Source organism: Hemibagrus wyckioides, linkage group LG06 (genome assembly GCF_019097595.1).
Source record: "Hemibagrus wyckioides isolate EC202008001 linkage group LG06, SWU_Hwy_1.0, whole genome shotgun sequence".
Taxonomy (NCBI): Eukaryota; Metazoa; Chordata; class Actinopteri; order Siluriformes; family Bagridae; genus Hemibagrus; species Hemibagrus wyckioides.
Window position 1 is genome coordinate 9,545,029 of NC_080715.1, and position 16,615 is coordinate 9,561,643.

The window sequence follows — 16,615 nt, forward strand, 5'->3', positions numbered from 1 at the left end:
TTATCTAAACAGAAATGTTTAGCTGCTACTAAAGTGTGAGCATTTGTCTGTGATGAAGTTGGAGCAAGTGTAACCCCTCTCTGGCTCTCAAGTCAGATACTCCCGAAAAAGACCACACTTAGGCCATTCGTAGAGTTCATCCACATGTGGTGTTTACTGAGGATATACATAACACCAAACAGACATAAATATTGCTCATCCAGTCACAAACCTGCCATTCACATTATTGTCAAAAGCATTTGTTTTATGTGTTATCAGGTATGCGGTCTTCTCTTCTCTTCGCAGGATTAAATCAATGATCGTAATATCCATGAGTACAAACAGCCTCCGGTAGATGTCTTCTTCTTCTTCTTCTTCTTCTTCTTGTGTTCATTGGAGCTTGGGGTGCATTTCCGCCACCTAGTGTGTGGAGTGTGGAGCATAAAACCTCAGAGAAGCAACATAGGACGCGTTTAAAAAAAAAAATAGTGCTGTAATTAATAGTACTATATCCCAAATCTAATATTCAATGTTATTTATTTTAAATAATTTATTATGAAGTAAATATAATTATTTATATCGACTTCTTTGGTCCGTTTCAGTCCTCGCTGGCGGTGGCACCCTTTGTTTTGTTTTCGGTCAGGTGGATCAACTTGAAAATGGTGTATAATGTTGTATTTCAGGACGGGGTCAACATGGATTTATCTGGTGCTTTTGTTTTTCCCCAACATTAACGGTAGGAGCTCTTTCTGTATCGGTTATACCAAAGTGTAACTGTGTGGATTGGTACAAAACAAAACAGCTGTGTTTTTACTGAGTAGACTCAATTGTTTCGTTGTAGAACATTTTTAGTTTTCTCTTGGTTGTACTACACCTCTTAATCCTCAGGTTCAGTATCTGGTGGGGAATTTCCTAAAGCAGGTATTCCCCGCCCGGGGTTTTGTATATCTCAAAGAGAGTAAGAGTCTAAAGACGAAATTTGGTTGGTAGCTCTCAGAGACCAGCAGCAAAAAAAAGAGTATAAAGTTTACCTTATAACAATGATGTTGGTACTGAGCTATTATGAACATGACATTTCATATTTTGAATCCTATGATGTTGTCGTGCTGATAAATCTTATCATGATTTTATACAGGTCATGTCACCATGCTTTGTTTACCACATGGAGTCAGAGTAGAGAAGAGACGCAGGTTCTTATTTCAGTTTGGGGCAAAAAAGAAAAGCAGTACTCATAATATATACAAGAAGCATAGCTTTTTATTTAATGCGAACGGTGTTTAATACCTGATACGAGAGGATTTTATGCCAATGTTGTATGTATGTAACTCAGAAAGCTAGCAGTATGTGTAGTATCTGCTCCTGTTACAGACCCTGACTGAAGTGAAATAAACTTGTTTACTATGTTTGTCTTCAGCTGTCCAGTTTTGGTGAGCTTGTGCCAACTGTAGCCTAAGCTTTCTGTTCTTGGCTGACAGAAATGGAACCTGTCCTGGTCTTCTGCTGTTGTTTCATCTGTCTCATGGTTCAATGTGTTTTACATTCTGAGATGCTTTTTTTGATTGTATGTATTGCACTGCTGCCACATGATTGGCCGATTAGATAAGTGCATGAACGAGTGTAGAGGTGTATCGAATAAAGTGATTGGTGAGTGTATATGAACTTGGTGGACATTTTGCTCCAAAACCATGGGCATCAATTATGAAGTTGCGCCCTTTTCAGCATGACAGTCAGCCACTTCACACAGCAAAGACAACACCGTAGAGTTGCACAACACACAGTAAGCTTCACATATTACTAAAATGTTCTCTCTTTCTTTCTCTGTCTCTCTCTCTCTTTTTTTAAAATTCAGCAATAAGGTTCATTGGTCGGTCGGGATGTGTCTGTGACAGCAGGAGATGATGCAGAGTTGTTCTGTTAAGTGGTGGAGACAGCAGAGACTCTAACAAGTATTAGCAGAACCAAGAGGAGATCACAAACTTTTTTTTAACATTTCATCAAGAGATTACAACTGGATGCTTCTTCTCATTTTTTATTATTTTTTTGCTTAAAACTTTTCCCCCCTTTTCGTATTGTCTCCATGTGGGAGAGGAAAGACAAAAAGGGCGGAAAACACACTGTAAACTTTGTTTTATGTGTTATCGGATTAAAGAGGAGTTGAATCGTCAGTTGATGTCCGTCTGGTTACTACACTGAGTACTACACTCTGGTTACTACACAACGCTTTTTGATTGATTGATTGATTGATTGATTGATTGCAATGTAAACGCATCGCTACTTGGTGTCCAGCTTTCTCGCTTCACTGCTGCAATGCAGGCATCATGTTATGTTCTGTTTATTTTTGGAAATCTGAACAGTTTAATCTCCGTTAGTTCCGGGTCTTATGAAATTATCCAACACACTGAACAACACAGTCATAATTTAAATGTTGACATTTTTAATCGCAGGATTAAATCAATGATCGTAATGTCCATGAGTACAAACAGCCTCCGGTAGATGTCTTCTTCTTCTTGTGTTTATTGGAGCTTAGGGTGCATTTCCACTACCTACTGGATTGGAGTGTGGAGCATAAAATGGTAGGGAATTAGAGAAACAACATAGGACATGTTTTAAAACATAGTACTGTAATTAATAGTACTGTATCCTAGATCCAATATTCAATCTAATTTCTTTTAAATAATTTATTATGAAGTAATAAATTATTTATATTGACTACTTTGGGCCGTTTCAGTCCTCGATGGCGGTGGCACCCTTTTTGTTTTGTTTTTCGATCAGATGGATCAACTTGAAAATGGTGTAAAATGTTGTATTTCAGGACGGGGTCAACATGGATTTATCTGGTGCTTTTTTTTTTTCACCAACATTAACGGTAGGAGCTCTTTCTGTATCAGTTATACCAAAGTGTAACTGTGCGGATTGGTACAAAACAAAACAGCTGTGTTTTTACTGAATAGAGCAATTTTTTTTTGCGCGTACTGCTAAAATGGCTAACGCTAAGATAGAGCGGGAGAGTTTAGCAACTCAAGCGCCACTAACTCCGCACGTGCGTTCTCTCTCTCTCTCTCACACACACACCAAAATACTGCAAGATTGTGCGCTGGAATATGCTCTAGAAACACTCTCGCGACACTGTAATGGCACACACCTATCGGTCTGTGCTTTCACACCACGTGACTAAAATACCTTACAGCCCTTGAGCACGACACCGATTTAAAAAACGGTCAGAAAACACAACAATCCTATTATTCAGATAAAAGTCTAACTTCTAATATTTAATGTTAACACAGTTGATAAAAGTTGGCTAACAAATGTGTGTCAAAAAGGAGGCCCACTGTCTCTGATTCTGAAAACCCCTGACATATAAGACCCTTTAGAATATTATTCCATACCCAATATGTACAAAAGCCTTAAATTAAATAAGCCTAAAGAAAAATCTAAATAAAATATAAACTGTTAAAGCACTAAGACATTACAGTCTGAACATCATGACTTTCTACTATTCACCTAATGCAGTATTTAAGTTAAAATACAGACATGACTTAGATGAACAATAGACCAGAACAGACAGCCCCTGATGTTTTCAAATCCTAGAATAATCCCTGAGTTATTCCAGAGTGTTTACACATGTCGAGAGCCTTTTGAAGGACAACATAACATTAGTTAATTTCTAGTTAGACTCTGTTTGTTCTGTCTGTAATTTCATTTATTTTTATATAATCTACAGGAAAGTTGTATTTGTCCAGCTCTAAGCTGTTCCCAATTACTGACCAATCAGAGACTGCTATGTTTTAAGTTGACATGTTGCACATGTTGCTTGCCAATAAATAGTTATCAATTCATGATATTCTTCTTCTCATAATTTTAATATTTTAATTTACATTGTTAAATATAGTTTACTAAATAATGCTATATGATAAGGCTTGAAATAGACCCTGTAATCAGTATCCGTCGATACAGTTTCTAGTGATCGGAGATCAGTGATCGGCCACAAAAATCCTGATCGGAGCACAACAGTACCTCGCCATTGCTAGGCTTCAAACAGGATGTTCTCAGAGGGAAGTGGCCACTGAGCTTAGAGTGTCACAGAGTGTCATCAGCAGGTTGCGACAGAGATACAGAGAGACTGGAAGAGTCACAGAAAGGCATAGAAGTGGATGTCCTTTGGCCACATCCCATGTTGATGACTGCTTCATTGTGAACAGTGGCCTGCGGAACCAGATGATGAATGCCAATCAACTCCAGGCACATTTAAGGGAGGTGAGAGGCGCCCAAGTGTCACGTTAGACCAATCGAAACCATTTACATTAGCGTGGTCTGCGTGCTAGACAACCTGGAAGGGTACCTGACTACACCACCAGGCACAGGCATCATCGTCTTGCATGGGCCAGGGAACATTTATGCTGGACGAGGGATTCACGTTGAGCAGAAATGATGGCCTCCAACAATGTTGGAGACATCAAGGAGAGCGCTATGCATCAGCCACTGTTGTCACCAGACGAGCCTTTGGTGGTGGTGGTGGTGGTGTTACAGTCTGGGCAGGTGTGTCTACTCCATACAGAACTACCCTACATCTTGTGAATGGTACAGTGACAAGCCAATACTACCTGAATAACATCATTAATCCAGTCATTGTGCCCCTGCATGAACAACACGGGCCTAATTTCATCTTCATGGACGACAATGCTCCAGCTCATTGAGTTCGCATCATTAGGGAATGGCTGCTGGAGGCTGGGGTACCTCAAATGGAGTGGCCTGCACTTTCTCCAGACCTGAATCCCATAGAAAACCTATGGGATCAGCTGAGTCACCATGTAGAGGCTCGTAAACCCAAGAACCTCAATGACCTGAGGGCCGCCCTTCAAGAAGAGTGGAATTGTGGTATACCCACCACTGTTGTTGGCTTTTGTTTCAGTAAATTGTTTGAGATGAGGAAATCACCATTGCATGCTTCTACTTAAATGCCCTACTTTCATGATATAATATCACTGTAGTGTGAACTTTTTACATTTTACATAAATTTCACCCAAAAGCCAAATATCCTTAACTTTTTGTGAGTAGTGTATGTGTGTGTTATTTTAGAGAAAAAGAACTGTGTCCATGACCAAGCAGATAATTGTAACTGCAGAAGGAAAGAAATAGGACTTATGTCCTAATTGCAAGATAAGGTGATAATAAAGGTTTCAACACATTCTACTGAATATTGGCAATTGTGTTCGGACAATGAGACTTTTGTGAGCTAATCAGTAGAGATAGTTACTTTCATGTATGAGATTACAGTTTTGGCAGTATTATGAAATATTGTGTGCCTTTTCAGTAGGGCTTGTAGAGCTTGTGGAGACCTGTTGAAGCAGAAATTAAAAAGCTTTATTTTAATACCAGGGTGAGAGCCAACTCATTAATATGTCACTTACAACCTCAGGATCACATCAAGTGACCTACCAAAAGAATGGTAAATGACAGCAAGTCATGCACAGCTAGAAAAATCCCTTCATTAATGAGAAGCAAAGAAGAGCCAGGTTAAGGTTTTCAAAAAACCCATAAGGATTGGACCATAAAGGACTGGGGTAGAGCATTTTCACTGATGAGTCCAGTTTTCAGCTTTGCCCAACACCTGGTCATCTAATGGTTAGAAGGAGACCTGGAGAGGCCTAAAAGACACAGTGTCACACACCCACTGTGAAATTTGGTGGAGGATTGGTGATGATCCAGGACACTGTTCCATGCCACATAGCCAGGTCAATCAAGGTGTGGATGGAGGACCACCACATCGAGACTCAGTCATGGCAAACCCAATCTTCAGACTTAAACCCCATTTGAAAACCTCTGGAAGGTGATCAAGAGGAAAATGTATGGTTACAATCCATCAAACAAACCTGAGCTGTTTGATTTTTTGTCCTAGAAGTGGCATAAAGTCACCCAAAAGCAATGTGAAAGATTGGAGAGAAGGCATGGCAGCATACAATTGTTTGACAGCTGCCATGCACACTTTGATAGAAGAGATGGTGGGATATGATTTTAGATTATTTAGTTTTGCTAGCATTAAGTTAATGTGTTAAACCTAGCAACATTTTTTTATTCAATAAAAATAATGAGACCACAATATTGCATGATTTCACGAAAGGTGCATTATGCAGTAGGTTCACTGCTATTTTTAAAAAATATATTTATGTTAATGTTGATTTTCTGTCTAATATTGTAAATTTTTCACATCCAGTTGAGTGGACACTGGCGCGTGCTTGCTGCCGCTGCTCTCCGGCAGTGTGTGTGTGTGTTTGTTTTGTTTTGCTTCCGAGGTCTGTTTGCCTTATTACCTAAACTATTCTGAGTTTTCGTCTACAATGTGGGTCGGCTGGATTTATTTCTGGTATGCCATCATTTGGCTTCTTCTGTTGCCTGCCTCCAAACCTGCGACAGGATTGCTCCAGTACTCGGCTGCTGAGCTGCTCTGGCTACACCTTCACGTGTCGGAGCCTCCGCCGGCGCTACATCTCTACCCAGATATTGCTCGCCTGCCTCGTCATCGATACATCCATCGAGGGTCGCCTCAGAGTTTCCACTTCGACAACCCTACGGGAATAAAATCCACCTGGACTTCTTCTCGACGTCCTTCGTGCTACACTGGCCGGGGTGTTGATCACAGTGTGTTAGCTAGACCAGGTAGGTCGGCTAATGCTAAATATCCGCTCTCTTACAAGCAAGAGTCATCATATCCAGGATCTCCTCATCGACCGAAAGTTTGACTTTTTCTGTTTGACAGAAACTTGGCAACAACCCAATGACTTTTCTGCCCTTAATGAGTCCACTCCTCCTGGGTTTGTTTATATCTGTAAACCTCGTGGCTCTGGCCATGGAGGTGGTCTCGCGATTATTCATCGTGAGAAGTGGAAAGTCTTGCCAGTCTCCGCTCCTGCATTTGACTCTTTCGAATCAACTGTGTGTGAACTCCCTGGGCCCACTCCCACCATCGTTGCAGTGGTTTATCGCCCCCCTAAACCAAAAAACAATTATACATCTGATTTTGCTGCTTTTCTCACCCACTTAATCACTCTTTCCTCAAATATAATATTGTTGGGTGACTTTAATATACAGATATGACAATATTAACCACCCTCTTACTAGAGACTTTGTTGCCTGTCTTGAGAGTTTTGGTTTCTGGCAGCATATTGACTTTCCTACTCACTCAAAGGGACACATTTTGGAGTTAATTTGCTGTTCTGGTCTTACTCCTTCGGTTTGTACTGCTGATGATCTCCCTAAAACTGATCACTTACTTCTCTCATTCAATGTTCAACTCTCTCTTTCTGTAATCAAGCTACCTCGTATCATCTCATTTCGCAATATTAAGGACATCAATTCTGATGCTCTTTCCTGTAGTATTGATAATCGTATGAACATTAACAATTTATCCAACCCTGATGATCTGGTTCTTCATTATAATGATGGTCTTAATAGTATTCTTAACTCTCTTGCTCCTCTGAAAACAAGGACAGTCACCTTTTCTCACCTTTTACTTCTGAGCTCCGGCTAATGAAAGCCAAATGTTGTCAGCTTGAACAGCTTTATAGGAAAACTGGTCTTACTGTCCACAAATATTTGTACAAAAGTCATACTATGCACTATAAGAACTGTATTGTTAATACTAAATCCAGGTATTATTCTGGTTTAATATGTTCCTATGAAGGCAAAACTAAGATGCTGTTTTCACTCTTCAATACTGTTTTTAGTCCCCAATGTTCTTTGCCTTCTCATCTATATTCATCTGCCTTTTGCAGCTCTCTGATGTCCTTTTTCAATGATAAAATATACAAAATTCATCTGCACTTAGGCTCACCATCCTCCCTTACTAGTTCTTCTGAATCTTACCCTATTCCTTATCCTTTCTCCGCTTTCCAGTTTCCTACCAATTCAGATATTTCAGATCTTATACATAAGTCCAAGTCTTCTACTTGTTCGCTGCATCCACTTCCCACTGTTCTGGTCAAGGCCTGTCTTCCCTCTCTGATTCCTCTTATTTCTGCTATCATTTGCTCCTCTCTTACTACTGGAATTGTTCCTATCCCACTTAAAACTGCCGCTATTACTCCTATTCTGAAAAAGTCTGGTGCTGATCCTAGTAATTTAAATAATCTCTGCCCTATCTCCAACTTACCTTTTCTTTCAAAAATCCTTGAAAAAATAGTTGCTTCTCAACTTCATTCTCATTTAACTTGTAATAACTTGTATGAACATTTCCAGTCTGGTTTTCACCCTTTTCATAGCACTGAAACTACCCTTTTAAAAATTACTAATGACCTTCTCATGGCAGCTGATTCTGGTTCAGTCACCATTCTTATTCTTCTTGATCTAAGTGCGGCCTTTGATACCATTTCTCATACCATCCTTCTTAATCGACTTATCTCAGTTGGCATTACTAACACCCCTCTTGACTGATTTAAATCATATCTATCAGAGCGCACGCAGTTCATCAAATTACACTCTTTTAGTTCCAAATCTTCCCCTGTTAACTCTGGAGTCCCGCAAGGTTCTGTCCTTGGACCTCTTCTTTTCATCATCTACCTTCTTCCTCTTGGCAATATCTTTCGAAAATACGGTATTCTATTCCACTGTTATGCGGATGACACCCAACTCTATTACTCTAGCGAACCTAATGCTACCCTCCCTCCTTCCTCTCTTCTTGACTGCTTTAATGAACTCAAATCCTGGTTCTCTTCCACCTTCCTCAAATTAAATAGTGAGAAAACTGAATTTCTTTTAATTGGTACTAAATCAACTTAATAAATAATAAACTCAAATAAATAGCTTCTCCCTCTCTATTGACAATTCTATTGTTTCCCCTTCTACTCAGGTTAAGAGTTTGGGTGTCCTCCTGGACAGTACACTCTCATTTCAATCACATATTAATAACATTACCCGGTCTGCATATTTCCATCCACGTAATATCAACCGTCTTCGTCCTTCCCTTACACAGAATGCTACTGCTATTCTTGTTCACAATCTTGTTACCTCACGTATTGACTATTGTAACTCCCTTCTTTTTGGTCTTTCTCATAAATCTCTTCTTAAACTTCAACTGGTTCAAAACTCAGCAGCTCGTATCATCACTAAAAACTTTCATTTCACCACATCACTCCGGTTTTGCAGTAGCTTCACTGGCTTCTGGTCAAGCTTCGCATAGACTTTAAGATTCTTCTTCTCACTTTTAAAGCTATTCACAATCTTGCCCCTTCTTACTTGTCTGATCTTCTCCATATTCATGTTTCCTCTCGTTCTCTTAGATCTGCCTCTTCTCTTCATCTTTCTGTGTCTTCTGCTTGTCTCGCCACCATGGGGCAGAAGGCTTTCTGTTGCCCTGCTCCCTGGCTCTGGAACTCTTTACCTCCTGACATCCGTAACCTTGACTCTCTGTCTATCTTTAAATCTAGACTCAAGTCCCACCTGTTTAAGCTTGCTTACTCTTCCTAAATCTTACTTGCCCTCTCACAGTCACAGTCTTCTGTATAATTTTTTGTTGTTATTGTTGCTTTTTTTTTTGTCGTATTGTTTCTATGTGCTTTGTTTTGTCACTCATTGTTCGGTGTCCTTGGGTGTTGAGAAAGGCGCCTATAAATAAAGTGTATTATTAGTATTATTATTATTATTATTATAAAGTAGCATTTACAATAATTTTTTACAAAAAGTTAGTGTCACAGTGATCTTCCTGTAAAGCAAAGGGTATCATTAAGCCCAGTCTTCTCATTTCAGATATGTACTTTACACTTCTCTCACTTAACTGCCTTGTTATGGATTAATAAAGGTCTGCCCCACTTGTGTGACAAGGAGGTTTATCTTCCATAAAGCATAGTCTTTATCTTAGTCTAGTTAATGTGTGTAAATATCTTCAGCCAGTACTTCCATTTTCTTGGTCCAGTGGTTTCTTTAATAAATGAGAGGTCACTATGAACTGCCCTTTTCTTAGTACTGAGCTATTACACTGTTAACCCAAAAGTTGTTTCTATGCAAACAGTTTGAGTAAATATCACTTTTAAAAATGAGTTTTATTGCATTACTTAAACAGTATGAGTACATGAAACAATCACTAGGGGGACTCAATCTTGTAAGTTTAAAAAACTTAAACTATTAAGTTTTACCTAAGGCCACACCCCTGTTGCAGCTGATTGGCTCAAGATTCAAGACTAGTCTGGGCTTGTTTGTTGGAGGATATTGAGAAAATTGCACCTTTTTCTTAATTTCACAGTAAATTTGGTCTTTTCTGCAATTTACCTTCTCCTTGGACAAGTACGTTTTCTGCCTGTAACTTAACTGCAGTAACATGCAGTTGAAAAAAACAGCATTTGCATTTTTCTGTTTTTCACAAGTTTGGACTATTTTAAATGACAGGTGACTGCAGTAAAGAAGAGGCCATTTTCTTGGTGAACTTAGTGAGTTGTTTTCTGTGTTTAAGTACTCCAAATTAGACACAGTTGAAACTTTTCTAGTTAGAAATATGTGTACATCAGAATGTATGTAAATTTGAGGTTGACTCCAATACATACAAAAGCAGCATGGTATTTTTTATATTTCATGCCTACTTTTAATATTAGTCTCATTTATTGCCCTACTCTTTATTCCTCCTTACTTCTCTATTTACTCCTCTTTATTGTCTTGTCTCTCACACAACAAAGAATCTTAATGATGGAGTGTCCTTGGACATTCCAGTGGGAATTCTCTGCTATGAGGACAACAGAGCCACAAGCCAGCATCACCACAACTGAACCCCTCAAGAGTGGGAATTATCTTAGGGGGCAGCTTTGTAATGGATGCATTCAGCAACCTGCCTCAAGCTATATGCCTCTTGTTTGGCTTTACCTATGCACTCCACTTGGAGTACCCGAAGTGCATGAAAAACACTTTATTCTTATCTTTATTCAGCAGGTAATGCTAAACGTAGGTCAAAGTGAGCTACCACCGAAGGTTCAAAAGCTGAAGAATGATCTTGCAGTGTAAGACATTTATGATCATGGCACAATTTCAAATATTCTTGCTGTTGCTCATTTTGTAATATGTTTCTAATGGTTTTCTTATAATATATGTGATTGTTAAAAATGTTTGTTTAACTAGAACTGAAATTGTTTAACAGAGGACACATTTTAGAAAGTTGTGTTTTGTATATTTAGCAGGTAAAGCAGATTTTCATTCCAAAAAAAAAAAAAAGTTCCTGTAAACCAAGGGTTCCCAAACTCTGGTCCTCAAGGCCCAAAGTCCTGCTTGTTTTCAAACTACCATGCCTGACTGAACACACCCAATCCAGGTAATCAGCAGTTTGCAGGGCAGGGTTAGTTGGAAAACAAGCAGGGCAGTGGGACTTGAGGACCTGGTTTGGGAACCCCTGCTGTAAACAAAATGGTTTCATGTTGAATGTTGTAACATATTGTGCCACTTAAAGTTTAATGCAGTTAAACAAACAAATAAGCTTTAAACAGCTTTAAATGACAAGAACAGTTATATAACCAAAATGCCTTTTTACCACCAGGTAATTGATTGTGAGAGAAAATGTCTGCAGCAAAATATAAGAATAGACTGTAGTTCTTATATTTTGTTGCAGACATTTTTTCTCACAATCAATTACCTGGTGGTAAAAAGGCATTTTGGTTATATAACTGTTCTTGTCATTTAAAGCTGTTTAAAGCTTATTTGTTTGTTGTTGCTTTGTAATATGTTTCAATAAAATAAAAAATAAAAATGTACTGCATTGTGTGGTCATTCACAAAAAAAAAACTAACTGAAGTGGAATTTTTCTATCCCAATTATTTTAGTACAAATATGGTTTTAAGTATATTTGACTTAAAATATTAAGTTCTGTCTACTTTGCATTTAAGTTGACTCTACTTAAACAAATTAATTTTTTCTACTGTCAATTACTTAAACCACTTGAGGCAGTCACTTACCTCAAATGGTTTAAGAACAATCAGCTTAGCTGGGTTTACATGACATTTTATATTTTGAATCCTATGATGTTATTGTGCTGATTCATCTTATCATGACTTGGCACAGGTCATGTCACCATGCTTTGTTTACCACATGGAGTCAGAGTGGAGAAGAGACACGGGCTCTTATTTCAGTTTGGGGCAAAAAACAAAAAGCAATGTAAAAGAAAAGCAATACTCAATGTATACAAGAAGCATACCTTTTTGTTTTTCTTTTTTTCCCAAACAGTGTTTAATACCTGATACGAGGGGATTTTATGCCAATGTTGTATGTATGTAACTCAGAAAGCTAGCAGTATGTGTAGGATCTGCTCCTGTTACAGACCCTGACTGACTAGCTGTTTGTTTTCCAGAAAAGTGAAATAAACTTCAGAATAGTGCCAAAAGTATGTTTGCCAGTCTTCAGCTACCCAGATTTGGTGAGCTTGTACCAACTGTAGCCTAGGCATTCTGTTCTTGGCTGACAGAAGTGGAACCTGTCCTGGTCTTCTGCTGTTGTTTCATCTGTCTCATGGTTCAATGTGTTTTACATTCTGAGATGCTTTTTTGATTGTATGTATTGCACTGCTGCCACATGATTGGCCGATTAGATAAGTGCATGAATGAGTGTAGAGGTGTATCGAATAAAGTGACTGGTGAGTGTATATGAATTTGGTGGACACCTTGCTCCAAAACCATGGGCATCACTATGAAGTTGTGCCCTTTTCAGCATGACAATCAGCCAATTCACACAGCAAAGACAACACTGGTATGGCTTTGGTACAAGTTTCTGGATGTCCTTGATTGAAAGCCCAGACTTGAATCATATTACACTTGAGATAAAAATATTGTTCTGACACCTCTCCTAAAACTCCTAGAAGAAAGGTAAACCATACAGGGTACAAAATCAGACTCTTCTCCACTAACCAGTCAGCATTCACCTGAACTCTGATTGGTTTATGGCACAGTAGAGGTGCATAACACACAGTAAGCTCTCTGGAGGAAATCAATAGTTTGCTCATTCTTATGGTGTGAACATACTCATATTTCATATATTATTAAAATATTTTCTCTTTCTTTCTCTCTCTCTCTCTCTCTCTCTCTCTCTCTCTCTCTCTTTTTAAAATACAGCAATAAGGGTCATTGGACGGGATGTGACTGTGACAGCAGGAGATGATGCAGAGTTGTTTTGTCAAGTGGTTGAGACCGCAGAGCCTCTAACAAGTATTAGGTGGCAAAGACGAACAAAGGAAAAGCCAACAAATACAGATATTCTGATTATCACTTCAGGTGGCAAACAGGAATATATAAATGGATTGAGGGATCAACTAAAATTCGCAGCGAACTTCGCAGGACTGAATGGCTCAATTTTATTAAGTAATGTTACTGTTTTAGATGAAGGAATCTACACCTGCATCTTCAGTGTGTTTCCAAGTGGACCTTATAAAACAGAAGTTCGTCTCACAGTACAGGGTAAAATTCTTTGTAGATTTTTTTTATAATCTCAATCATAGATGTTTAGGAAATAACATTTATAGTATACAGCATTGTATTTTGCAATGTGTGTTTGTTTTTCCCACTTGCACTTACCTACATCTACATATACACTATATTGCCAAAAGTATTCACTCACCTGCCTTGACTCGCATATGAACTTAAGTGACATCCCATTCCTAATCCATAGGGTTCAATATGACGTCAGTCCACCCTTTGCAGCTATAACAGCTTCAACTCTTCTGGGAAGGCTGTCCACAAGGTTTAGGAGTGTGTTTATGGGAATTTTTGACCATTCTTCCAGAAGCGCATTTGTGAGGTCACACACTGATATTGGACGAGAAGGCATGGCTCTCAGTCTCCGCTCTAATTCATCCCAAAGGTGTTCTATCGGGTTGAGGCCAGGACTCTGTGCAGGCCAGTCAAGTTCATCCACACCAGACTCTGTCATCCATGTCTTTATGGACCTTGCTTTGTGCACTGATGCACAGTCATGTTGGAAGAGGAAGGGGCCAGCTCCAAACTGTTCCCACAAAGTTGGGAGCATGGAATTGTCCAAAATGTCTTGGTATGCTGAAGCATTCAGAGTTCCTTTCACTGGAACTAAGGGGCCAAGCCCAGCTCCTGAAAAACAACCCCACACCATAATCCCCCCTCCACCAAACTTTACACTTGACACAGTGCAGTTAAATAAGTACCGTTCTCCTGGCAACCGCCAAACCTAGACTCGTCCATCAGATTGCCAGATGGAGAAGCGTGATTCGTCACTCCAGAGAATGTGTCTCCACTGCTCTAGAGTCCAGTGGCGGCGTGCTTTACACCACTGCATCCGACGCTTTGCATTGCACTTGGTGATGTATGGCTTGGATGCAGCTGCTCGGCCATGGAAACCCATTCCATGAAGCTCTCTGTGCACTGTTCTTGAGCTAATCTGAAGGCCACATGAAGTTTGGAGGTCTGTAGCGATGGACTCTGCAGAAAGTTGGCGACCTCTTCGCACTATGCACCTCAGCATCCGCTGACCCCGCTCCGTCAGTTTACGTGGCCTACCACTTCGTGGCTGAGTTGCTGTCGTTCCCAAACACTTCCACATTCTTATAATACAGCTGACAGTTGACTGTGGAATATTTAGGAGTGAGGAAATTTCACGACTGGATTTGTTGCACAGGTGGCATCCTATCACAGTTCCACACTGGAATTCACTGAGCTCCTGAGAGCGACCCATTCTTTCACAAATGTTTGTAAAACAGTCTGCATGCCTAGGTACTTGATTTTATACACCTGTGGCCATGGAAGTGATTGGAACACCTGATTCTGATTATTTGGATGGGTGAGCGAATACTTTTGGCACTATAGTGTAGTACCACCTGATGAACACACAAGACTTTTTGTTCTACAGACTTTGGAGTCAATTTTACATACAACAACCTAGGGTGTAAAAAGGTATATTATATTTAATTAAGCATTATATATGGAAATGCTTTTACCCTCAAGCATTTTGATGACTCTGTCCATTAACTCTGTCCACAAATCTCAAACTGCAAACCAGTTAAATAAAATAGCAGAGAAGAACAAGCTCTTTGTGAAACTGTGAGAATGTACAGTTGTCAAATAGTAACAGAGAAGGAAGGGTGGAAAAGTGCTCACTAATCACATTAAAAAGAATACTACCTACTTTTCGTCAAACTGCGTTTTGACAGTTCTAGGTGAAAGGTCGTCCAATCAGAATGTGCCACATCATGAAGTCCCTTCCCTTTATTATCCAATCAGAACGCATTGTGTTAGGAAGTCCAGCCCCCTTTCGACCAATGAGATTCTTCTTTTTTTCCGGATGTCCCACCCCGATTCCCCCTCCCTAATTTTGGGTCTTGTTCACACGCTTCAACCCCCCTTTCTCTCTGACCCCTTCGGCCGGGGCTCCGTGCAAATGTGAGGCCAAAAGTTTTCGGACAGTGCGTGAGGTCGGGTTTCAGGCAGCGCGCTTCAACCCCCCTTTCTCTCCCACCCCTTCGGTCGTGCGTGCAAATGTGTGACTGAAAGTTTTCAGACAGCGTGCGAGGTCGGCAGCAAGGGTCGTGCCTTTCCTCTCTTAAACTTTTTTTTTTTTTTGCCGCGTACAGTGTGATTTTGAATCTTTTATTAATAACCTTTATTTTTGAAACATAAACGGTTATATGCAAAAAGAGGATTAATGGCATATCACAGGTGTTCTATTATCAATGAGACCATTATATCGATTTTTCAAGATTCTGACAAAGACGGTCCGTGGAAAAGCAACGCATATCTTTGTCATACTCAGGCCCCACCGTCGGATCCGTTGTGTGAGGAATGGTCTTTGGATTCCTGGGGACAGGGAGGATGATGGGGTTATGTTTTTAGATATGAAATAGGGGAATTGCAGCTTTATCAGTTGAACTGTGGAGAGACGCATTCAGCCTCGTTATCCTCTAACGACTGGGGTGTGTTAAAGAAGGTCGTCCTTAAGAATTTTGACGAGGATGAAGGAAAATGGAGAGGGAACAGGAGGGTCTCTCTCCCGGAGACTTTTCCCAGTACCCCAGAGGTTTCAGAGTGAAAAGTCAGGTTTATGCCTATCTGGTTGACTGGAGCCTCAGGCACTGTGCGTTGGTTCTACAGGGCTAGTTACTGCGTGGAGAGAGAAGGGGTATGTAAAAAAATCCAGAGAGTACTTTGTTCTGGATCTTTTCAGCTTGGACTGTGGTGTTTTTAATACAGTGTTGGATGTGCCGCTTGTAACATGGAGGGAAAAGATGGCGGAGATTGAGTATAAAATTACTTCGCTCATTCGCAGCTGTCGTGAGTGGAACAAAGCCCTGGCCATTGACAAAACGGACCATTGTTGAACACATGCGCACACAACACGGGTCGTATTACCGGGGGGGGGGATAAAATAGGGGCATATTCGTTTTATGGTATAAAAGAAGACTCAATCGAGAGACAAGAAGAGCAAAAGAGAGATAGAAAGAGAAATATGGATGCCGGCTGCAAGCGCGTGCTTAAGAGAATCAGGCCTACCCGGATCGAACCGAAGGCATTAGAAGATGTAGTGGAAGAGATGTCCAATCCTCCTTCATCTCCGGAGGACAGTTACGCCATTCCTTTACCACCGACCCCTCCCGCGACCCCCGAGTTCTTGCAACAGCTTTCACCCCCTCGTTCTGAGGAACCTGTCGCCTTGGGGC

General features: G+C 40.1%; 2 protein-coding genes across 5 annotated transcripts in view; both read left to right on the forward strand.

Moving 5' to 3' along the window:
- The first annotated feature begins 379 nt into the window (after nucleotides 1-379).
- Nucleotides 380-16,615, forward strand: part of LOC131354151 (cell adhesion molecule 1-like) — a 34,760-nt gene continuing 18,524 nt past the window's right edge. Inside the window, exons 1-3 of one of the 4 annotated variants that reach the window (XM_058391471.1) lie at nucleotides 380-715; nucleotides 1,829-2,845; nucleotides 13,050-13,391. In XM_058391471.1, the coding sequence (XP_058247454.1) occupies nucleotides 2,752-2,845; nucleotides 13,050-13,391 (436 nt within the window). In that variant the 5' untranslated portion in view covers nucleotides 380-715; nucleotides 1,829-2,751. The remainder of the gene's footprint in view (nucleotides 716-1,828; nucleotides 2,846-13,049; nucleotides 13,392-16,615) is intronic. The other 3 variants (XM_058391469.1, XM_058391470.1, XM_058391472.1) reach the window with 3 other exon arrangements.
- Nucleotides 2,852-11,467, forward strand: LOC131354152 (uncharacterized). The gene is made up of 2 exons (XM_058391473.1): nucleotides 2,852-10,394; nucleotides 10,638-11,467. Exon 1 carries the CDS (start codon nucleotides 7,504-7,506, stop codon nucleotides 8,404-8,406), a length of 903 nt encoding a protein of 300 aa, XP_058247456.1. The 5' UTR covers nucleotides 2,852-7,503; the 3' UTR covers nucleotides 8,407-10,394; nucleotides 10,638-11,467.

Coding starts and splice junctions, on each gene's coding strand:
- LOC131354152 (XM_058391473.1), top strand. CDS start 7,504: ATGAAAGCCAAATGTTGTCAGCTTGAACAGCTTTATAGGAAAACTGGT.